The sequence below is a fragment of the Lycorma delicatula genome, chromosome 12 (assembly GCF_047948215.1).
Source record: "Lycorma delicatula isolate Av1 chromosome 12, ASM4794821v1, whole genome shotgun sequence".
Classification (NCBI taxonomy): domain Eukaryota; kingdom Metazoa; phylum Arthropoda; class Insecta; order Hemiptera; family Fulgoridae; genus Lycorma; species Lycorma delicatula.
In genome coordinates, this window is record NC_134466.1 from 21,923,050 (window position 1) to 21,948,768 (window position 25,719).

The 25,719-nt window shown below is 33.1% G+C and overlaps 1 protein-coding gene across 1 annotated transcript in view; it reads left to right on the plus strand.

Annotated features, from left to right (window-relative positions):
* Nucleotides 1-25,719, plus strand: part of Abcd3 (ATP binding cassette subfamily D member Pmp70) — a 166,556-nt gene that overhangs the window by 27,802 nt on the left and 113,035 nt on the right. The window contains exon 2 of the mRNA XM_075379646.1: nt 24,765-24,804. Within this exon, the coding sequence (XP_075235761.1) occupies nt 24,765-24,804 (40 nt within the window). The remainder of the gene's footprint in view (nt 1-24,764; nt 24,805-25,719) is intronic.

Consider the following 25,719-nt stretch of genomic DNA (forward strand, 5'->3'; position numbering starts at 1 on the left):
CAGTTACAAGATTTGATTATTCCTAAAGCGAGTTAAATAAAAGCTTTTAAAAAAACCTTTCCATTTTTTGAAATTCAATACGCATTAGAGCGAGCGAACCCGAGATGGAGACGCTAGTTTATTTTGTACATTTCATCATCTGGAACATGATAAATTTTATTTACTGGTTTGAACTTTTCTCTAACTTACGCATTTATTGGGTTTTGTGACGAACCGTTATAATTTTTTACATTTTACATTTTTTTACATTAATGCCTCTTAAGATGCTTTCTATCGGTGTTTAATCTTTTTTAAACCCTCATAAAAAAGAGGAGCGTAAAAGATTTTTTTTTTGTCCGTTCTGGACTCAAAGTAAGCACATTTTTGTACATATTAATGCATTACATTATTATGTCAGTTCAGTTTTTTATTTGGGTATTTAGGGATGGAAGTAATAAAATAATTTTATTTTTTGCCTTTTTTTAGTAGTTTTCGGTTTTGCGTGATGTCTTCAGACTGATTTTTATGATATTTTATTCGATGAATTTCGAATATTACGTCTTTATTTAGTTTTCCTTCAAAGAAAAACGTTTTAACGATGAGAAATTTCGTTGGTTAATTAAAAAGTAATTTGGGATAAAAACAAGATCGAGTCTACTTCATTTATTAAGCGAGTTGTTATGGTTAAAACTAATCGGCAAAGATATAAGCCGATCAGATTTAATTACTGAATATACTTAAAAAAATATGTGACGTTATATTGTCAAGATGTATTTTCAGATTTTGCCATATCTTGTTTTAGAAGAGAATGGCCTTCGTCCTTTTTTACACACGTTATGTAAATTATCATTATTTACTCGTTTTGTTTTTATAATATTAAATTTATTTTGTTTGTATACAGAAGGCAAACTACAAAACTGGTTTAATCCATATACGGATTAAAAATAAATCAAATTAAAAACATTTTTAGGTCTGTTCTCTAATTGTCGTAAGAAATATTAAAAAAAAAAAGTAAAAAATAAACGAAAAAATAAGTAGCCAAAGAATATTTTGTTTTATTTCCTGATTGGTTAAACTGAATTAAATTTCCTCGTCGTCCTTATACAGGTTGATTTACCAGGTCATGTTCATACTTTGGCAGCTCATTATAAATGTAAAAATAAAGAAAAAAGATAGATGGGTGGAATATATTGAAGATGACGAAATGAATTAGAAAATGGTGTTATAGAGGAAGAAGAGGAAGTTGAGGAGGATGAAATGGGAGAAACAATACTGAGATCTGTATTTAAGAGAGCATTAAAAGATTTAAATGGCAGAAAGGCTCCTGGAATAGACGGAATACCTGTAGAATTACTGCGAAGTGCAGGTGAGGAAGCGAGTGATAGATTATACAAACCGGTGTGTAATATTTATGAAAAAGGGGAATTTCCGTCAGACTTCAAAAAAAGTGTTATAGTTATGATACCAAAGAAAGCAGGGGCAGATAAATGTGAAGAATACAGAACAATTAGTTTAACTAGTCACGCATCAAAAATCTTAACTAGAATTCTATACAGAAGAACTGAGAGGAGAGTGGAAGAAGTGTTAGGAGAAGACCGATTTGGTTTCAGGAAAAGTATAGGGACAAGGGAAGCAATTTTAGGCCTCAGATTAATAGTAGAAGGAAGATTAAAGAAAAACAAACCAACATGATTGGCGTTTATAGACCTAGAAAAGGCATTCGATAAAGTAGACTGGAATAAAATGTTCAGCATTTTAAAAAAATTAGAGTTCAAATACAGAGATAGAAGAACAATTGCTAACATGTACAGGAACCAAACAGCAACAGTAACAATTGAAGAACATAAGAAAGAAGCCGTAATAAGAAAGGGAGTCCGACAAGGATGTTCCCTAACTCCGTTACTTTTTAATCTTTACATGGAACTAGCAGTTAATGATTTTAAAGAACAATTTAGATTCGGAGTAACAGTACAAGGTGAAAAGATAAAGATGCTACGATTTGCCGATGATATAGTAATTCTACACGAGAGTAAAAAGGATTTAGAAGAAACAATGAACGGCATAGATGAAGTCCTACGCAAGAACTATCGGATGAAAATAAAAAAGAACAAAACAAAAGTAATGAAATGTAGTAGAAATAACAAAGATGGACCGCTGAATGTGAAAATAGGAGGAGAAAAGATTATGGAGGTAGAAGAATTTTGTTATTTGGGAAGTAGAATTACTAAAGATGGACGAAGCAGGAGCGATATAAAATGCCGAATAGCACAAGCTAAACGAGCCTTCAGCTTACTGAAGGCTCGTTTAGCTTGAAAAAAAATATTTGTTGAAAAATTAAAGTCAAAAATCAAAAATTGCAAAAAATTGCAAAAAAATTGCAAAAAATTATATTTCTTAAAATATAATTTGTTTACATCAAAAAATAATTTAAATGTCAGGAAAAGATTTTCGAAAGTATACATTTGGAGCGTCGCTTTATGTGGATGTGAAACTTGGACGATCGGAATACCTGAGAAGAAAAGATTAGGAGCTTTTGAAATGTAGTGCTATAGGAGAATGTTAAAAATCAGACGGGTGGATAAAGTGACTAATGAAGAGGTATTGCGGCAAATAGATGAAGAAAGAAGCATTTGGAAAAATATAGTTAAAAGAAGAGACAGACTTATAGGCCACATACTAAGGCATCCTGGAATAGTCGCTTTAATATTGGAAGGACAGGTAGAAAGGAAAATTGTGTAGGCAGGCCACGTTTGGAATATGTAAAACAAATTGTTAGGGATGTAGGATGTAGAGGGTATACTGAAATGAAACGACTAGCACTAGATAGGGAATATTGGAGAGCTGCTTCAAACCAGTCAAATGACTGAAGACAAAAAAAAATAAAAAAGTTCATATTAATATAGGTCCGTAGACGCTTCGTTAACGAGTTACGACCGGTGAAAAATTTCGTCCGCTTCTTTTCTCCTCCAGTAAAATGATGCCATACAGAAATTTTTAGGACTCAAAAATGTAAGCTGATTTGATGTTTTCATACGATATTCGATCTGACAAATTGAAAAAAAAATGAGTCCGATCGAAAAACGCACTTTTTTACGTTTGACTTGTAATAACTTTGTTAAATTGCCGTTAAACATGTAAAACTGTTTTGATAATCCTTGTACGAAAACTAATTCTAAGCAGAATAATATAAATAAAGTAAACAGAAACCGAATAACAGTTAAATAAAGTGGACTTTTTTTAGAACAATACAAAGCTAAATTTAATTGGAAAATAATTTTTAAGAAAAAAAATGAAAAAAATATTTTCAATAAATTTTTGAAAATTTTTCCATTTACTTCAATGCATTTTGCTGCACCTTTGTGGATCGCTCGTATTGCTGTTTTTAGTTAATCGGTGCTGTTCTTTAACATCATTTATACGGGCAATTAATTCCTGTAGGGTATTTTTCAACTTATAAGTATAACACTTTATCGATCCCATATTCCAAACTCCATCGGCGTAAGATCTGGTGATCTGGACGGCCAGGATCGTGATCTACTTTTCTGGGAATCGGTGATTTAAATAGGCGGAAACTACGAGAGAAATGTGGAGACACCGGAGTCGATCAACTCGCTCCAAAGGCTTGCTTTAGTTCATCCCATCCGTAGCATAAGGACAGGGTTATCATAAAAGAATGGTGCGGTTTCAGTTATTCATAGGAATATTGTAGGGAAATTTCTAGATGTTATATTGGTATCCCTGAAAGCCTCCGACCCAAAAGTTTGTTTATCAGCAGTTGTAACCACAACTTCAGTTCTTGTACTGTTGTTGCGGTGAGTTTAGCGAGTTACTATGTTCTCGGATAAAGACAAAGCAAAGTGTGTTTTATTGATGGCCGAATTAAAATCCGTAATTTTAGTTCAACGAGCGTTTCGACGTGAATTCGGAAGAGATCCGCCGCACAAAAATAACATAACACGTCGGTTCAAACGATTCGAAGAAACCGGATCGGTTAAGAAACAGAAATCAACCGGCAGACCGAGTGTACCAGACGAAACGGTTAAACTAATTAGACGATCGGCAATTAGAAGTCCTGGGAAGTCCATTCCCCGTCGAAGCGTCGAATTAGGTATTCCAAAATCAACAGTTCACAACGTTTTACGTAAAAAACTGAAATTACACCCTTATAAAATCCAGATACTGCAGGAATTGAAACCCGATGATGGTATAAACCGTTACGATTTCGCTATTGAAATGTCGGATAGAATAAATGAAAACGAATCTTTTTTAGACGATATAATTTTTACAGACGAAGCTACATTCCATGCGAATGGATGTGTTAACAGACACAATTCACGAATATGTGGCTCTGAAAACCCACACGCATTTATTGAGAAACAACGCGATTCGCCTAAAGTTAATGTTTGGTGTGGTGCGATGAAAAATCGTGTAATAGGACCTTTCTTCTTTGCTGAAAAAACAATTAATGCAGTTGTGTATCTTGACATGTTAACCGATTATTGCTTTCTCCACCCGGGTGAATTCGAAAACGTTCATCGACTTCATTTCCAACAAGATGGTGCTCCCCCGCACTTCAATGCATCGGTCACGGACGCTTTGAACCAAACATTTGGAGATCGATGGATCAACGAGATCAACGAGATTTGGAGATCGATGGATCGACGGGCAAGGACCCGTACTTTGGCCTCCAAGGAGTCCAGACCTGACACCTTGCGATTTTTTCTTGTGGAGGTACATTAAAAGCGTTGTTTATACCCAAAAAATTCGCGACCTAAACCGCTTAAATAACAGGATTAATGAAGCAATGACAACCGTTAACGAAGAAATGTTAACTAATGTTTGGAGATAAGTTTAGTATCGTTTGGACATTTGTCGAGCGACTAAGGGCGCACATATTGAAATTTATTAATTATGTAAAAAAATTTTTGAGACGACAAATTTGAAAAATAAAAAACATTAACTGTAAGTAATTCTGTTTTTATTTAAACCATGTTCAAAACCGCACCGTTCTTTTATGATAACTCTGTATATAAAATGTTCATCAGTATTAGTGCCATTACAAGCGAGATTCAGATATTGTTCCTCTGCCGAACCAGTGGAGGTTAACTCCAAACTCTGCGTGACTAGTTAACAGCTGCGAGAGGTGGAAACCTACTTCCCCGTGACCCCTTTTAACCCACATATCTCTTTTGTCTCATATGTCTTTTAGTCCAGCTACCTGTTCTTGACGTGTCCTAATGTGTTTCCCACTCTTCCAACATCTGTTTGCGGTCATCACTCCATAATACACTGCCATGCACAATACCTTTCACAGCTTTTTCCATTGCAATTCAAACACGAAGGATCTGACTTTTTATCAATAAAAGAATTTCATCTTTTTTTGTTATAGTCAAAAAAGTGTACTTGCACGATTACAAATTTTTTTTTGGTTACCAAATTTTTATTTCCTTGTATGAAGTCAATGAAGTTTTGTGATCGCGAAAAATTTCGGTTTTCAAATTTAAACGGAAATATCCATTTTGACTAGTTTCGGCGTGACGTCTGTACGTACGTATAAAGCGAGATACGTACGTATCTCGCTATATACGTACGTATATAACTAGAAAATATTAGCAGTAATATATTGACATTTTGAATTTAAGACTGTAGTAACATCTAGTTGTCCACGTCCCCTTTTGATTACAATTGACTGAACCAAAATTGTCCAAAAAAGCCCAAAATAAAAAAATATATTTGGATTATGGACGTTTTCTTAACTACAGTAATAAGTCCTCATTGAGAGAGAGCTTTTCGATGTCATATCATAAGTGGTACTTATTTTCATCGGTTCCAGAGTTATAGCCAAATAAAATTTCAATTCGTGAAATATTTAGTTCTTAAAATTTCAATTCGTGAAATATTTAGTTCTTACGAGGGGAAGTAACATCGGTTCGAATCACAAAATCATCTCTTTTTTTTAACATTTTTTTTTTTAAATTTAAATATATTGATTTATTAATAAGTTATTAACTTCTGATTGTAAAAAAATTACGATAAATAATAAATCAATAACAATAAAAAAATATCAGAAGTTATTGATGAAATAAAACTTAACGTACTTTTCATTTTAAAACAAGTGTATATGTAATTTAATAGGCGTACACATCAGATTTTTTATGGTTTTTAATAACTCTTTATAATCTTAAATCTGATGTAGACAGCAAATGACTTCCTTGTACGCCTATTAAATTACATTTACACGTTTTTTTTTTTAATGAAAAGTATATAACATTTTATTTCATCAAAAACGTCTCTATTTTTCATATTGTTTTTTTTTTGCTGAATTATAATTCATCGTAAAAAACTTTTTACAGTGAGAGGTTAATAATTATCAATAAATTAATATATTTAAATTAAAAAAAAAAGCAGACGAAGTCTTATTCGAACCGAGTACCTTTCCCTAAGATCCAAATATTTCATTAATTAAAATTTTATTTCGCTATAACTCTAGAACCAATGAAAATAAGTACCACTTACGATTGTTGAAAAGATCTTACTCAATGAGAGGTTATTATTGTAGTTAAGAAAAAGTCCAAAATCCAGATTTATTTGGATTTTGGATGTTTTTGGTACAGTCGATTGCAGTTAAAAGGGCCGGTGCACAACCCCAGGTATTACAATGATCCTAAATCCATCATTTCATTAACCTACGGCTAATCGTTTTTGAGTTATGCGAGACATGCGTGTAGACGTCACGCCGAAACTAGTCAATATTGATGGTTAAAATTAATATTTCGGTTGAAATCTGAAAACCGAAATTTTTCGCGATCACAATACTTCGTACTAGGAAGGGTAAAAATGATTGTTTTTTTTTTGTCCCGTATTCTTTCCTATAACATTCAAAAGACTGCGATGAAACCTTTGTGAGTTATACTCACGCCCACGACGGTTTCTGAATTTGTTTGGACCCACTAGATGGCGCTGCGGTCGAGATATTTCGAAAAATGTATTTATGGTACGATTTGGCTGATGTCCACAATATACATTAGTTACGTGAAAAGTAATATTTTTTTGCGAAATATGGACCCGCTAGGTGGTGGGGTTGGGGTTGAGATATTTATAAAAATTGTATTTATAGACCGATTTGGCTGATATTCAAAATTCATATTAGTTAGGTGAAAAAAAAAATTGCAAAAATTATAACCTTATAATTATGAGGTTTAAAGCTATTGAAATCCTTGATCTGACCGGAAGAAAGAAATTTAGGCGTATTTTGAACAGACTACTGTGTTTAGAGAGTAGTTTGAATTAAATCCTATAGGTAGTGCTATTATGACAATTGAATTTATTTACATTCCGACTTTTATAAAGTGAAAGGTTACATTTTTTGAAATTCCGGAATGTTTTGTAAGATTCTTAATGTTCAGTTAGAATGGTGATGATTTCGCAGCCATATCTCTTTTCGTTAAAAAATTATTTTCGACCGATTATTATGTTTAAGAAACGGTTTGAATTAAATCCGATACCTATCGGATTTAATTCACTCTTAAACCACTCTGTTTATATATATACTCAAATCTACCAATAGCGGAACATTGCCGGGTCTGCTAGTGTAATAATATATTTATTATAGTTATAATATGTTAAGTTAATATATATATATATCATCAGTGCCGATGATTTAGCCCTGGTGATGGTGCCGAAGGCCCAAGAGGAGGTGATGCGTGCCGCGAATGCTATCGCTCCGGCGTGTTTAAGCCTCTACAGTAGAAACAGAAGAGATCTTCAGCTCTTCTTCGTCCACACAGGTATGAACGAAAGACTCCATGCCCGGTCAGGAATTTTGTCGACCAGAATCCCAGTTCGCCACACTCCCTCCCGGCCCACGGCTCGATGTGCGTGATCAAACGATGCGTTCACCTCCCTTTTGTTTACTCATCCCATCTAACTTGTTAATCCCTGAAAACAATTGCGTTGGCATCGGAGAAAACTTGAAAGCAAATAACGCATGATGGCTTTCCATCCGACGAGTAAAACATAATTTAACTAACCGTCATTATACAATTATTTTTATACAGATTTGAATATAGATCATTGATACGGGTGTTCTTTGGTGGTTGGGTTTCAATTAACCACACATCTCAGGAATGGTCGAACTGAGAATGTACAAGACTACACTTCATTTACACTCATACATATCATCCTCATTCATCCTCTGAAGTATTATCTGAACGGTAGTTACCGGAGGAAAAGAGACTGTCATTATACAATCTTGTCTTTCTACCAATATTTTTTTCACAAATTTATCCATTTTGCATAAGAATCTAATTGAAAAAAAAAAAAACGATTACGCCGTTCGACCGCACACTAATAGCTAATCCTCAATTACTATTTTCAATGAACCTCCGCTTTTAAAAACTGAAATAAAGTCACCAGATGCACGCTTTGCATTAGAAACTAGATTAACGTTCTGCGACCCCTACGTCTATTTTATACTGCTGCGAGTACGACGTGTTCAAACGAATCATATGCATGTTTGAACATGACGTTCTCACTACGAATATTACGTAAGCAGACCAAATTACAAGGAGCACATACACATCAAGTTGGAATCTGTAAATCGTTCATATTTGTAGACCTCATACATACATGTTGATACCGTCACTTTCATCGCAGCTAAATAGTTTTAACTATGTTTCATTGGGTTGTGGTTGGGGGTTCGTGAAATATTCATTATATATTTGTATGTTTTTTTTTTGTGGGAGGGGGTTCGTGAAGCTAAAAATTTGGGAATCATTAGTCTAGGAGGTCGACTGGACCCACCGGGTTGATCGAGTGGTGAACGCGTCTTCCCAAATCAATTGATTTGGAAGTCGAGAGTTCCAACTCTCGACTTGAATACTCTCGGATTTGAATACTAGATCGTGGATACCGGTGTTCTTTGGTGGTTGGGTTTCGATTAACCCTATACCTCAGGAATGGTCGAACTGAGACTGTACAAGACTACACTTCATTTACACTCATACATATCTTCTGAAGAATTATCTAAACGGTAGTTACCGGAGGCTAAACAGGAAAAAGAAAGAAAAGGCTAATGATGATTCAGGCCTCCTTTGCGTGAGTGGTAGCGTCTCAGCCGTTCATCCGGAGGTCCCGGGTTCGGGACCTCCGGAGTCCCGAACCAATTAACCACAGATCTCAGGAACGGTCGAACTGAGAATCGTATATATCATCCTTTGAAGTAATACCTGAACGGTAATTCCCGGAGGCTAAACAGGAAAAAGAAAGAAAAAGGAGGTCGACTGGGCGTAATAGTTTTTATGAAGATTTTTGTCTTTTAGCAGTTACTATTAATATTGCGTAATTTTTAATTTAATTTGAACAAGGTAGATCAGATTGGACGCAAAATTTTTAACTAATAATTTGTATTTTTTTACATTATTTTATTCTAACTATTGCGTAATTAAAACATTAATATTTTAAAACCCTATGGCTTATTTTGATATAAAAATTTGTAAGGTCAAAGAGGAGAAGTTTTCAACTTTTGGCTGTTTTTTTTTATTCTTTTAATTTTTAGGAAAATTTCTTTAAAATTTTTTGTTAGTACAGTTCTTAGCTGACTTTGCTATTTGTAACTCAATATTTTATTTGATTTAATGCGTACTGCATCAACAGAACTTATAACCAAAAAAAAATTATACGATAATTTTATAAACTTGTTTTTATTTTTATTTTTATTTTGTGTTTGACCTAGGTTAATAGAAAAAATCCCAATGACGCGTACAACCGGTTATTTTTCTTCCTACCTTGTCCATTTAATTATATTTGTTATAAATTGTTGGTTTGTGTTTCGTTTTTTTAAATATCAGAGCGTAAAAATGTTTTTATTTTTTGCTTAGTTTCCCTCTATCTTCACTCACTCACTCGCGCTCTTCTCTTTGCGTATATATATATATATAAAAATAAATGTTTGTCTGTCTGTATGTCTCTTATTCCTTCCTAAACCGTTCATCCAATACCGATGAAACTTTGGGGAATAGATGGACGCACGCTCGCGAAGGTTTCTGTATTAGTTTGGACCCGCTAGGTGGCGCCGGTGTCGAGATATTTACGAAACAAAGAAATAAATATATACATTTTCTTCTTCTATAGATATAAAAGGTAATGTTCGTATGCGTGTCCGCTATAGACTAAAAAACTAGTAGACCGATTTACGCTACTGGTCCGATTTAAAAGGAAAGAGGGGAAATGGGGAAAAGAAAAAAGAACAGGGAAATAGGGAAAAAGAGATAAAGTGAGAGGTTAAATTTTATGAAGTTCTGTAAATTTAATCTTTTTAATGTTTTACCAAACTTTCAATTGTATTCATTTAATATACATATATATACTTAAATCTAGCAATAGCAAAGCATTGCCGGTTCTGCTAGTGTATATATATATATATATATATATATATATTATATATTTATACACAGTGCATCACGAAGTTATCCCTGGACTTTCGTAACCTGTTCTACTCATGGAATTAATGGAAAACATTCATATAAACATATGTCCTAAAATTCTTTGTTTGCGAGTTACGACTAGTGAAAGATTTCGCTAGCATTTCAGCTACCTCGGTGAAACGAGGTCGTACTGAAATTTTTTGGACATTAATTAAGTGGCAGAATTATTAATTTCGTATGGATATTACTTTAAAAATAAAATAAAATAAGTCTCAGTACCTATCTTCAATCGTTTTTGAAAAATCTTGAGGTGAAAAGCGATAAATTCGAATGAAAAACTCTGTTTTTTTATGACTGACGTACAATAATTTTGTTAAATGGGCAATAAAGACGTAAAACGTTTAAACAAAAGTTGTATTTAATTTTATTCCTCTGCCGCTTATCCATTTTTCATAAAAATCTGATACCGACTGACTGAAATGTGATGGAGCTCTATGGTGGTGAATCCACATATGTCTTAATTATAGAGGTTCCAAAAAATGTGGAAGATTTTCTCTGTCAAATGCGCAAGATAATTTTCTCCACTTAAACGATTTGGTAGAATGACAGGACCCAAAAGGTAGTCATTAAAAATATGTTCAGGGAAAATCCTGTTGACTGTTACTTTGGAAGATACCGTGAGGATTCTCGCCGCTCCTTATTCGTGGCTGTGATAGTTTAGAACACCATTCCTCTTGAAAGAAGCTTCAATTTTTATATTAATATGATCAGCAAGAATAGTCGCTGTGTAAAATTATTCTAAAGTGAATAATTAATATAAATTGTTTTATTATTATGTAAGGTTAAATTTTATTGTGAGAAAATTACTCCGGTTAATTTCATACTAATTTATAATACTATAATTAAAATTATTACTTAATTTGATACTAACTTATAATACTATAATTAACTATAAATAAAACGATTAACATTTAATCCGATTGAACGTAAAGTGGGGGACATGAAAACAGACACAAAATTATTCTGCTACAACTCGGCTATTTGTAACCGATTTAAAAAAAAATAGAATGTTATTTTGTTCAAAATAAAAGGGTTAATATTTTAGCAATAACATACATTTTCATAAAACTTATATTTATAGAGATATAACGGATTGAAAAATAAACACGGACGTCATATTGTAATTTCCGAAGGAATCGAAGTCCTAATTTCTTGATAATTTTATCTCGCTGTCGTTAAAAATGAAAATTCTGCCCATATCCAGCGCAAATTTTTTCCTGTTTACCGCGATTTCATGTCGCACGATAAAGTAACAAAGCAGACCAAGAAGTTTAAAGACGAATATATTCACGGTGAAAAGAGGAGCGGCAGACGAGTTTGTTAACAAATTGAACGGCTGATTCGCGAAGACGGCCGTTCTATTGTGGAAAAACTTCATTAAATGTTTCTAATAGCCGGTCGGACTGTGTTATTGTAAACGGTAACCGACCGTTTGAATTTTCAAAAACTGTGCGCGCGGTGGATACTAAACGTGAACAGAAGAACACAAAACATATCGAGTTCATCGTAATCGGGAATTTCTCGAGTTTACGATCTCGAGAATGAAGAATTCCTCGATTCTATTGTGACCAGGGATGAAACCCGATCGGCTCAATACACACCGGAATCCATAAGGCAATCTACGCGGTGACGGCACGGCTTCCCGATCTCCAAAAAATTCAAAACGCAACAGTCTGCGAAAAAATCACGGTGACTTTTTTCTTGGATCGAAAAGGAATTTTATTTATCCGGCAGATACTGCGAGACCCTTCTAAAATTTCGACAAAAGAAGAGGGTAACTGACAAAGGGAGTATGTCTGTTGCACGGTAACGTTCGGCTGTTGTTGAGATCGGCTGCACGCAAAACGGTCGATCTCAACAGTTTTGGTTGGAATATTTTGAACCGTCCTGTTCATAATCCCGACTTGGCACCGAGTCACGCCCTTTTTGAAAGACCATACGGGCTGAAAACGCTTTTCAACTGACGAAGAGGTGAAGAATGTAGAGCGTGAACAGGTAAACGTGATGGAGTCAGGGACGTCTGAAAATAGGAATAAGATAGTTGATACCGCGGGAGACCAAATGCTTTCGTAGAAAAATAGCGATACACGTACGTAATATTTCGTATAAGTTTCATTTATGAATATGGATTTTTCAATTTTTACATGTCTCGTATGAACACACGATTATGTTAATACTTTAAATTTAATAAAAAAACTGATTTCGAACAACACCGGAACCTAAGGCTTTGAATATAAATAAATAATAATTTTTTCCTAAGTATTTGATTTTTTTTTATTGCGGTTTTTGTTGATCGTTCGATCGGCTATCGTGACCTGACGATGGTTGAAGTGTTAAAATATATAAACAAACAGCAATTTGAATAATTTTAATTTAGGTTATGTAAGTTTCGATTTATTCATATCCTGTTTTGTGTAGTTGAACTAAACTAAATAAACTGGTGTTCGTTCATTAAAAGTGTTTTTATGTAAAATAAACTAATGTATATGTGTGTGCTCGCACGCGCATGCGTACACTATTGTGTTGTTCAAAAAATACTACTCATTTCTTGACGTAGAACAATTTGATGTAATATATCTACCTAGCTATTAAATTAGAAACCCGGATTTTTTTAATGTAAAGTACTGGTTAATATAGTATAAAACTACTAATTAGGATGTATATTTTTATTTGCGCGCTCGCACGTTAAAATTTTTATTCTAATTAATATATATATATATATATATATATATATACAGGGTGATTCAGGAGGATAGAGCAATACTTTGATAACTCATTATAGAGGCTAAAAATGGGAAAAAAGTTCATATAAAAATAAGTCCGAAAACGCTACGTTAGCGAGTTATACAGGGTGAAAGATTTCGCCCGAGTTTCAGTTCTTCCGGGTAAATTAAGGCTTTCTGAAATTCTGGGAAGGTCAATTAAGGGGCAAATTCAATTGTTTCTTACGGTTTTTGAGTTGGGAAATCGAAAAAAATAGGTCCTAGAACTGTATGTCTCTTAGTTTCTAAGATATTCCATGTAAAACGCCAAAAATAGGGTCAAAAAACACATTTTTTTACGTTTGACGTACAATAACGTTGTTAAATTGGCATTAAATCGTACATTTTTTAAACATAAATTGTAGAGAATTTAATTATAAGAAGATTGATGTAAATAATGTCAACAAAAAAGAAATAAAATTTTAAACATGTCGACTCTTATTAACAACAAAACCGACGAAAACTTAAAAGAAAATGTTATTTTTTTCTTTTATATTGTAAAAGGTTAGATAATCTGTTTTATAATAGGTTACAAAAATACGAAGCTCCAACATTAATGCTTAAGGATAAATTTGGTAAAATTACACATAATAATAAAGAAAACGCGGAAATCCTTGCAGAAGCTTTTAATAAGCTTTTGAACTGCGAAGAACCGAAAGATTTACTAGTAATAAGTGTTAATACAGAAATTAAAACGCAAGAATCAAACATAAAACCGCCGACTTATAAAAAAGTAGAAAATGCACTTAAAGAACTTAAAAATAATAAAGCGAGCGGAGAAGAGCAAACAGTTGCAGAAATTTGGAAAAATGCTGGATAATCGGTTAAGAAATCTTTGCATAATTCTCTGGTTAAAATTTGGGAATCCGAAAAACTTCCAGAACATTGTACGACAGCTATTATACATCCTTTACACAAAAAAGGCGACAAGATAAATCCGGACATGGAATTTCGTTATTGAATTGTACGTATAAAATTTTATCTAGAATTATTTACGATATAATTAAGGACCGATTAGAAAGCGAGCTAGGCGATTACCAAGGTGGTTTTCGGCCTTGGCGCAGTTGTCCAGATCAAATTACTACTTTAAAATTTCTTATAGATATTTATAATAGAAAGCAAAAACAGATGATTATTTCTTTTATCGATTTCATAAAAGCGTAAGATTGCATACATAGAGCTTCGATGTTAAAAATTCTGAGAAATCTCGGATCGGATCCTAAATCGGTAAATATGATCGGTTTAATGTTGACAAATACAAAATCCAAAGTGAAGTTTCTTGGCGAATTTTCCGAACCTTTTTACATAAAATCCGGACTGAGACGAGGCGACGGAGTTTCGTCTTTATTATTTAATCGTGCATTAGAATTTCTGACGCGCGAACGGTTTAAAATTAATCCAAAAAATATTCACATAGGATGCAAAAGAGATAACTTAAATTTAAATCTCCTAGGATTTGCCGAAGACTTAGCTTTATTAGCTAATAGTATCGCAGAAGCCAGAATACAAATAACAAGTATAGAAGAACTAGCGAATAAAATCGGACTTAAAATTTCTTACGAAAAGACTAAAATGATGGCTATAGATACTTTTGTTATTAATTCTGTGAATATTAACGGAAACAAAGTAGAACTTGTAGAAAAATTTTAATATCTTGGAGATGGTTACTTATAATCGTAACGAAAAACAAAATCGGACCGAAAGACTTAATAAATTATTTAAAGCGCTACAAGTAACCAAAAATACTTACGACAAAAAATCGCTCTCGATTAACACTAAAATTAGACATTACAAAACTGTGGTTAAACCGGTAATTACTTTATTTAGATTTAAATCAGAAAAATAGGACTGAACCTTTGTTTAACGTTGAACGCAGGATTCTTAGAACCTGCATAAACAAAAAATATAAACATGAAAATCGGTATAGATTATCGCCTAATAAATTTCTGTACGAAAACTTGGAATCCTTAATCGATACTATGAAAAAGAAGCGAATTTCTTTCTGGGCACACTTGTTAAGATTACCGCAGGATAGCATTACTAAGAGAATTATCGATCGATTTTGGTCTTTAAAAAATCCGCCACTATGGATAAAAGACATGCAAGAATTAAATTTGACTTACGAAGATTTACTTAATAAATCCGAAAAATTAAAATTTGTTATTAAAGATCCGAATACCGACTTTAAAGTAAGAACTTTTAATTATACAAAAAGGGTTTATTCAAAAAGCTAAGAACTTAAAGGCCAAAAAACATCGGCAAAAAAGACTTGAATTATTCTGACTAAAGTGGTCTCTTTGTCGGCCTTAAAAAAAAAAAAAAGGTTAAATATTTAACAAAAAAAAATCATTTTGAATAAGTTTTTCTATTTAGTAGATAAGAATTCTTTTTGGAAAAGCGATCAGAATTATATTTGGAATATATGCAAACAAAAAAAATAAAAAAATAAAAATTATCTTCCTTCGCTCGGTTAAAATAGATTCTCTAATTGATTTAAATATATTTTAGCTTCTTTCTTATGTCGTTCTCTTTAAAGTTAAAACACTAAAGCTTTGTCTCTTTAATTTTTAAATACCAGTTTAAAAAAAATATATATTTCTTTGCGGATGTATTTTAGATTATTTCTTCTTGTGTTCTATTTAAAATTAAAAGGCTAAAGCAGCTTCGTCTGTTTAATTTTTAAATACCAGTCAAATAAAATATAATATTTCTTTTAACTAGTATTTAAAAATTAAAGAGATTTTCTACAGCTGCTATAAATTAGTAAGAATTTACGATTATTTTTATTTTATTATTATTTTTTTTTTTTTTGTTATATTTCCTTTACTATCGAGTAAAATAAATTTTATTTATTAAATAGATTATTAATACGTTTAGCTTATGGTATTAAATAATTAAAAATATCAGTTTTATTTTTATTATTACGTCAGTGAGCAGAGGACCGGTTTTTTACGTATTTAATTTATAAAGAACGCTTATTTATTATAATACGGTTACGTTCGACAGAGATTTCTTGGCAATGGTTATGGTTTACATTTTTAAACGAGTGGTGCGTGAGAGATGTATTGGAATAAAAGAAAAAGAGAGAAACGAGCGAGTCCGTGCGCCCGCATAAATACACACACTCATCCACAACATATTAAATTTAAGTGAATGTAGAGAATCCGCTCTTTCAAGGTCGTTTTTAATAAGTAAAATCATGGAAGAGAAACTTGTTCTTGTGTTTTCAAAAACTGGTAGTTGTAATCAAGGTTTTCCTTATTAAATATATATAATCTGTATTACTTATCATCCAGTTTTAATATTTATTTTTTAATTTAAAAATTAAAAAGAAAACCCCATATGCCGTACCCGGTATTATTAGACCGGGTGGGAATGGGCCCGATTTGTAATGTTATACACGAAATTTCTTTGTCTAAAGATTTAGAAGTAGTAAATATAAGTAGATAAATGTAAATAATTACAGTAATGATTTTATTGCCTATTCAAAATTTTGTAAAACGGGCCCGTGAAAGTTATTGCAATGTAGGTTGGTTAGATGTGCTATAGAAAAGTGTGTCGGTTGCAATAAATACGTTTCCGTTTATTTAAAAAAGTATATTTGCTAATTCAACAAAGTTAATTGATTTGTTGTGTTCATATATATTCTGTAAACTCGGGTGTAATTGGTTGTCGGGACGTGAAGAATGTGTGACATCCGTCTTATGTTTACTTTGTACTAGCGCATTATCATTTATATACAGGGTGTTCTTTAAAGATGAGGCCAAACTCTAGGAAGTGATTCTACTTAACATAGTGAAGAAAAAGTGTCCGGTACATAGGTCCGAAAACGCATATTTTTACGTCTGTCCACCATTTTGTCTTTTTTAAGAAAAATATTATTTTTCAAGAACGACTGGAGATAACGCAATAAAATGTTTTGCTTTATTTTAAACTACAGTTTTTAATAGGGGGGGGGGATATTGATACTCTTCGTTGACAAATTTCAAAATGGCGGTCGTTTTAATTTTTCGGTCTTAAATATCTTAGAAGTAGTACAGGCAATTTGTCATCAAAATAGGCATTATTTGAAAATCCTTACCTACCGATTGATCTTTTGTCCATGCGTTAGGAGTGATGAGGGAAGCTTAACTCCAGATTTTTAACATCCACCCTATACATTTTTTGAAAAACTCGAAAAGTTTTTGAAATGCGTTTTTCTCTGAATCTATGCATTTTAGAGAAAAGTTTTACAAACAAAAAATGTAGAGGATATTCTCCTCTACAATTAATGTCTTTGAAGTTATGCCGTATAATTTGAAATTGAATTACTAGGTGGCGCTGAAATTGTAAAAAACGTGTTTTTCGGTTTTTTCACCGGAAAAACAATTGTTTTTCGTCTGTATTGAATTTTAAAAAGTTGTTAATCTCAAAAAAACAGACAACTTTTTGAGATTAACGTCTGAAGAAGTCGATATCGATATACACAGGGATCGATATAAACGACATCTATCGATATAAAAAATGATTTTAAATTTATTTAAGTATTTCTAGGTGATTTATTTATACGTTTTATTATTTAGGAGTGAGATTCGTGAGGTTTGAACTGCGGTAAACCTTCCGGGGTGCATAAGTAAGCTACAATTAAATTTTCTAATGATCGGTATCGGTTCAGTTGATTTCGCGGTGATCTAGAACAAACAAAGAAGACCTATAAATAGAAATCTACATAAATGTAAATGTTCGTTTGTTCAAAATTTTAAATATCCGAACGTTCTTTACAAATTGCTTTTTAAAATTTTTACAAAACGTTGCATTCGAATAGGCGCATGTTTTTATATACCTACTATTTATATACCTAGGATGACACACTTGTGACATGAAAAAAATCTTTTTTGAAAAGCAGCGTTATCTGTTGGACGTAAAAGCAACTCACGTCATAATAAATATTTTACGATTTCATATCAGTGTTTCAGATATGTGTTTCCACTGTATACTAAAAAACTACAAGACCGATTTACGTGCGAGGAAGAGGGAGAAAGGGGAAAATCGTAAAACGGAAAATCTAAAGAGGTAAAAGGAAAAGGGGGAAATGGGGAAAGGAAATGGAACGGAGAAAAAAAGATAAGGGAAGGGGGAAAGATGAATGGAGAAACGAAATAAGGGAATGATAAATAGGGAAATAAAAGGGGAAATTGAGTGAAAGTGAAAGGGGGAAGAAATGGGGAAAATGTGAGAAAGGGAATACGGTAAAGATGAAAAAGGAAAGAGGGGAAAGGGTAAAAGGGAAAGGCTCAATTTTGCGAAGTTCCGTAATGTTCATTTTGTTAATATTTTATCAAACCTTCAATTGTGTTCATTTAATCTTTATATATACTCAAATCTAGCCATAGCGAACCATTGCCGGGTATTGCTGCTAGTATTGTAATAAGATTGTTCTGTTTATGGGTCTGGCTAATTATTTTGTGTGCGGCGGTAGTCGGTAATCGACTAATTAGTTGTGAAATCACAACTATATTATTCGTGATTTGGGATGTGTTAGTTTCGCAAAACGATTATATATATATATATTTGGACATTTGGTCTATGCTCAAGGGCGACCGAATGGGGTGGTGGCGGGAGAGATGCCAGCTAACCAATATATATATATCTAGGGCGACCGAATGGGGTGGTGGCGGGAGAGATGCCAGCTAACCAATATATATATATACACACAGTCGCATATAAAACGCAACCCAACCTTATATTGGTAGGCATTGAAATAATAAAAAGGTATGTGTAAATGTAAATGTAATTTTTATTATTACCATCCATTACTTTACATTTACAGTAAATGTTGGAAGTGGCCCCCATCTTCTTGAATACAAGCTTCAATTCTTTTTACAGCGTTTCTTACAACTTTTTTCAAAGTTTGTGGCCGGATATTTAATACAGCTAGTTCAATATCGACTTTCAATCGTTCAAATGTTCGTGGTTTGTTGCTGTAAGCTTTTTCTCTGAGGTAACCCCGTAGAAAAAAATCCGCAGCAGTCAAATCTGGAGATCTTGGTGGCCACAAGCCTCGACCGATAACACGATTACCAAAGAATTCCTCGACGAAATCAGAAGTTGAACCCGCGTAGTGCGACGTCGCACCGTCATGTTGTAGCCGGCAGTGTCTGTCTGCCTCTTCCAAGAATGCGATGAACCGAAATAAAATATCCCGATATCGTTCTGCATTAATGGTGTACTCGAAAAAAATAGGACCGATTATTTTCTTCCGCGATATCGCGCACCACACGCCCTACTTCTGCGGGTGTAATTGTTTTTTGTGATAAACGTGGGGATTTTATGCGCTCCAAATTCTACTGTTTTGGCTTTTTACGTAGCCATCCGAATGAAACCGTGCTTCATCTGTGAAAAATAACGAATCCGTAACGTTAATTCCCTCACGCAGAAATCGACGGAACCGTCGACAATATTGTAGCCGTTTTTCTTTGTCGGGCTGAAGAAGTCGATGAACCGTTTGAACGCGATAAGGTCGTAATTGTAATCGTTTGGTCGCCCGATGAACAGTCGATTTAGACAAATTAATTTCAGCAGACAAACGTCTGATCGATTTATTTGGCGAGGCGAGTATTTCGGTCTTTGATTTCAGCGGCTGTATCTGTATTCAACACCGACGCAGATCTTTTGTGTTCCTTGTTATTAACAGAACCGGTCTCTGTAAACTTTGCGACTAACCTTAATACTGATGTTTTGTTAGGAGCTGGTTTATCCGGGTACTTACGGCGAAACAAATCTTGCACTGCAACCGCTGATTTCGTACTGAAGTACGACTCGACAATGAAAACACCTTCATCTAGCGAAAACACCATCTTGTCTCTAGCGAGCAATACACTGAACGTTATGATCGCATTGTTATTACTATCGGTAGTGTTCTACTGCGTCGCCGCGATGTTCAGATGTTGGCCGAGTCCATTTCAGTAACGAGTAGGGGAGTAAGCTTGACTTTTGAAATTTCGCGGATGAGTGATTGATGGGTTGCGTTTTATATGGGACACCCTGTATATCGATCCCCAGCGCCACCTAGTGGGTCCAAACTAATTCAGAAATCTTCGCGGGCGTGCGCACAACAACTCACCAAAGTTTCTTCGCAAGCGGATGAATGGTATAGAACGCATACGGGGCAAACAAACATTCATATATATATATATATATATATATATATGTGTGTGTGCGAGTGTGTGCGCGCGCGCACATACACACGCGCAAACAATTTTTGGAAAATGATGATATAATATATATATATATATCCGCGTGCACGCACAGCCATACATACGCGCACGCGCACACATCCACACATACAGTGTTTCCTAGCCCAAAAATGTAATGGACTGATACAGGACATCAAAAAAAAAACAAAAAATGACCATGTGGAGAAATCCCCGTTCTCGTTTCATTTTCTTACTGTCCGCCGATTTTCTTCTTTTTTATAAAATTATGTATGTTTAGATCGGCTTGAGATATTTTAATAAAATTTAGTTTACATGTACCTAAACAAAATCTTCTACAAAATAACTAAGTTTCAAATTCCAAAATGGCGAGCAATAACTCCGTGAAAAAAATTAGATTTTTCAAATTATGTTTTTATCTAAAAAATTGAAATGCGAACAAAATGACTGCTTTTCAGTTGAAATCTGTTGTTAAATACCAGAGATATGGCTGAATTTTTTAACAAAGGAATTAAGATAATTTTGTGCCCGTTGTAATATTATTGATGTTATCTCCAACCAGTTTTCCACTTGCTACTCAGTCTGGGGGTCTCTCTCTCTCGTTCTGTGTGTGTGTGTTTAGGCAAATGCAGTAGCTGCTACCGGCTTGTCAGCCCGGACGTAGCTGCAGACGTAGTGCAATGTAAATGTAAATAAACGTATTTGCAAACATGTAGTCTTGTACAGAGTGAGGTCGACCACAATATAAACCCGACCGCCAAAGAACACCGTTGTCCACAGTCTAGCATTCAAATCCACATAGATATAAAGGATTGCCTTTATAAGGACTCGAAGCTTAGATCTCTCGACTTCGAAAATAAGCTGATTTTGGGATTACGAGTTTAACCGCTAGACTAACCGGTTTTGTATTATTATGAATAATAAAAATGATTTTTAATTAGATTAGTGAAGGAAGTGAAAGCAGGGACAAGTTTCTATTTTACCTAGGATTATACCTAAAATAGTTATATTAAAGGGGAAACTACGGTGATCATGTCAAAAATGGGGGTATCTGGTTTTTTGCAAATATTTACGTTTTAGGGTCCAACTAGTTCTGAATAAAAAACGTGATAAATAAAAAATACGTGAAATTTTTTAATAGTAATTTTAAAAACACTAAGATTTTTTAATATCTGAATTTCTCAGTTTTTCCCATTTAATTCGACTTTTTACGAAACATATTCGATTTCCAGTAAACCGCTGATCACCCATCGGATTGGTCTAGTGGTGAACTCGTCATCGTAAATCAGCTGCTTTCGAAGTCGAGGATTCTGAGGTTCAAGTCCTACTTTTATACGTTAGTTACTTTTATACGGATTTGAATTCTAGATCGTGGATACCGATGTTCTTTGGTGACTGGATTTCAATTAACCACACATCTCAGATACGGTCAATATTTTTTTTTAACTTGCTTTAGGAATAATCAAATCTTGCAACTGCTATATCTTATGATCTATCGTATGAAAATCAATGAAATTTGGTACACGTATGTAACTTCGACGACAATACAATACTACGGTGTTAGAATTTGTATATTACCCAGCACCAACCCCCCTTCCACTACCCCTACGCTAAATTCATGCATGTTACTGAAAAGTTTTATTTCTCATGAACTATCATGAAAATCAATGAAATTTGGTACGCGTATGTAACTTCGATGTGTAAAAATAAATATTTTTAGTTTTTAGCCTTAATAATTACAAACTTGAACAAACAATAATATTCAGATATAAATATTATTAAGAATATTTTTTTGGATGTAAAATGTTTATTGTTCATTAAGACTAAAAAGTTAAAAAAAATACAAAAATATATTCGATTACATGTAAAAAATTATTTTTTAAAAAAGCTTTTATTTAACTAATATTAATATTAACATTAATAAAAAAGGTAACAAATTAGAAAAACCCTCTAAAAAGTAAAAAAATAAGAATTAAATCAAATTGAGAATTTTAAACAAAAAAATATAATATATTAACAAATATAAAGATGCACTGAAAAGTAAAAAATAAATTATATAAATATCTAATAAATAAATGTAATAATTATTAAATTTTAAAATGAAAATATTTAGTTAAATAAAAGCGTGGCGCAGTTTTTATAAACAAAATTTATTTTTTATTTTTAATCTTATTAACCCATCTTGGTGCAAATTTGATCCATTAAAGAATTAAAACTTGAGTTATTTTGTTGCAGATAAATAAAGCGTAAACATATACTAAACAACATTAAACAAAAAATATATTTTAAAATACAGCAAATATCTATAAATACTTAATTCGAAAAATTGTTATAAAGATTGCGCCACGCTTTTATTTAATTAAATATTTTCATTACTTTTAATTTTAAAATTTAATAATTATTACATTTATTTATTATATATATAATTTATTTTTTACTTTTTAGAGGGTTTTTCCAATTTCTTTCCTTTTTTTTATTAATGTTAATATTAATATTAGTTAAATAAAAGCTTTTTTAAAAAATAATTTTTTACATGTAAACAAATATTCTTTTTTTAATTTTTTTTTATAACTCCCTTCCCCTCAAGGCCCGTTCCACGATGCCGTATAACACGGCCAGTTGCCTCTATTCCCCTGGGAAACCATGCCAGACCCGGCTATGCCGTTCCGAACAGCACCCCCCCCCCCACAAGTGGTTGGGTCTCGACCTTTAATAAGCGCCTGCCTTTAATACGGAGTCCCCAACTGGGCCCCAGACCGGGTCTCGATCTTTCTTTTCTCCACCTAAGGACCCTAGGAGTTCCCGTTCAATCATTGAAGGTGGGACACTGGAGCATCCCACCCCTCCTAAACGGGGCGTCTTCCCTGCTGCCTTAACGATAATATATGGTCGACCTGAGACTGTACAAGACTGCACACATACGTTATAGCCTATGACACTTCCGAAAACCTAAGTCCAACGCGGGGTCATACATCTAAGTCGGTTCAGCCGTTGAGCTGCTACGATGGAACAAACATACATATACTCTTAATACATTACACTTTTTTTTTAAGTAGCTATGTAAATAGAATAAGCTGAAGCAGTTTATCTGATAGGTAGAATAATCAAAATCGCGATGTGTAAGTTGTAAACCTGAAAGTCTATATAAATAAAAATGTAAATATTTGTTTGTTCAAAATCTTAAATCTCCGAAAGTTCTTAACCGATTGCTTTGAAAATTTGACACAACATTGCATTTGAATACGCGCGTGTTTTTATATACCTACTATTTATATAGCTAAGATTTCACACCTGTGAAAGGTAAAAACAGCGCTATCTGTTGGAAGTAAAAGCAACACCCGCTACACTAAATATTTTACGATTCCATTCAGTGTTTCCTATATGTGTCCGCTATAGCTTAAAAACTACTGGACCGATTTACGCGTGTAGAAAAAAGGGAGTAGGGGAAAAGGAAATGGAAATGGAATGGGGAAAGGAGAAAATGAGAAAACGGGAAAGAGAAATGGGAGATGGAAAGGGTAAGGGAGAGGAAAGGAGGGTAAAAGGTAAAGGTTAAATTTTGTGAAGTTCTGTAATGTTCATTTTGTTAATGTTTTATCAACTTTCAATTGTGTTCATTTACTCTATATATATATATACAGGGTGATTGAGGAGGATAGAGCAATACTTTGACAACTCATTCTAGAGGCCAAATATAAGAAAAAAGTTCATATAAACATAGGTCCGAAAACGCTTCGTTAGCGAGTTATACAGGGTGAAAGATTTCGCCTGAGTTTCAGTTCCTCCGGGTAAATTAAGACTTTCTGAAATTATGGGAAGGTCAATTAAGTGGCAAATTCAATTGTTTCTCGTGGTTTTTGAGCTGGGAAATCGAAAAAAATAGGTCATAGAACTGTATCTCTCTTGGTTTCTAAGATATTCCATGTAAAACGCCAAAAATAGGGTCAAAAAACACATTTTTTTACGTTTGACGTACAATAAAGTTGTTAAATTGGCAATAAATCGTACATTTTTTAAACATAAATTGTAGAGAATTTAATTATGTAAAATGTTAATGGATCTATGTTTATATGAACTTTTTTCTTATTTTTAGCCTCTAGAATGAGTTGTCAAAGTATTGCCCTATCCGCCTGAATCACTCTGTATATATATATATATATATATATATACACTCAAATCTCGCAACAGCGAACCATTGGCGAGTCTGCTAATAGAAATAATAAAAAATAATTTAGGATTTATATGAAAAAAGAATTTCTTATTTAATTAATACTTTTAAAAATATTTTTTAATTATTTGTGTATTTATGTTTGTTTTTTTGTTAAATTAATTTTTTTTCGTTTCAGGAAACCTGCCCACTGTGATATTCAATATATGATTGGTGATGTAAGTAATCGATTCCGATTATTTATTAACTGCATACACTCAGTTAGTTTTTCATTTTTAGAGTTGTACCAATTGATATCCTGTAAACAAAAAACCTACAAAGTGCTTTAAAAAGCCAGTTTTTCTCGATTTTTTTTTCTGTATTCTTCACATTTATCTGCCCCTGCGCTCTTTGGTATCATAACTATAACACGTTTTTTGAAGTCTGACGGAAATTCCCCTTTTTCATAAATATTACACACCAGTTTGTATAATCTCTCAATAGCTTCCTCACCTGCACTGCGCAGTAATTCTACAGGTATTCCGGAGACTCGATTATGCAACTTTTTCTTTTTTTTAAAGGTGACTCTACGAATCACGCCGCTAGGTAGCAGTGCTTGATAGTACTATGTAGCCTACAAAAAGTTGATAATGTATTGAAATAATAAAATTTAAAAGAAAATATACTACAGCCTGTTTTAATCGTAAATGTTTATATTTAAATGAAAGTACTGAAAATGAAACAATTTTTTTTTTTTAAATCACTTCATTAAAGAAAAAAATAAAAGTATTAGTTTACATGAGATTATAACTGTAATAAGACACAAAATCACAAACGTTAGGAAAATTTTGCAAATGCGGCAACAAAGATTTATTACATAATACGGAAATAGATTCGATCGGCAAAATTTTTATTTTACAATTAGAACTATTACTAATTGACGAAGAAATATAAAAAAGTCCAGAAAGGCAATAAATTTTAATAATAAATCCTTAAAATAATCAGTAATTCTTAAAAAAAAGAATAATAATCTCACAGCGATAGCCAAAAAAATTACGATGAAATTGTAAACCGTACGGTAAGAGTTTCGCAGATATCATTTCTTCTTCTTCTTCTTCGCAGGCTTCCGTGGCGTGAGTGATAACGTCTCGGTC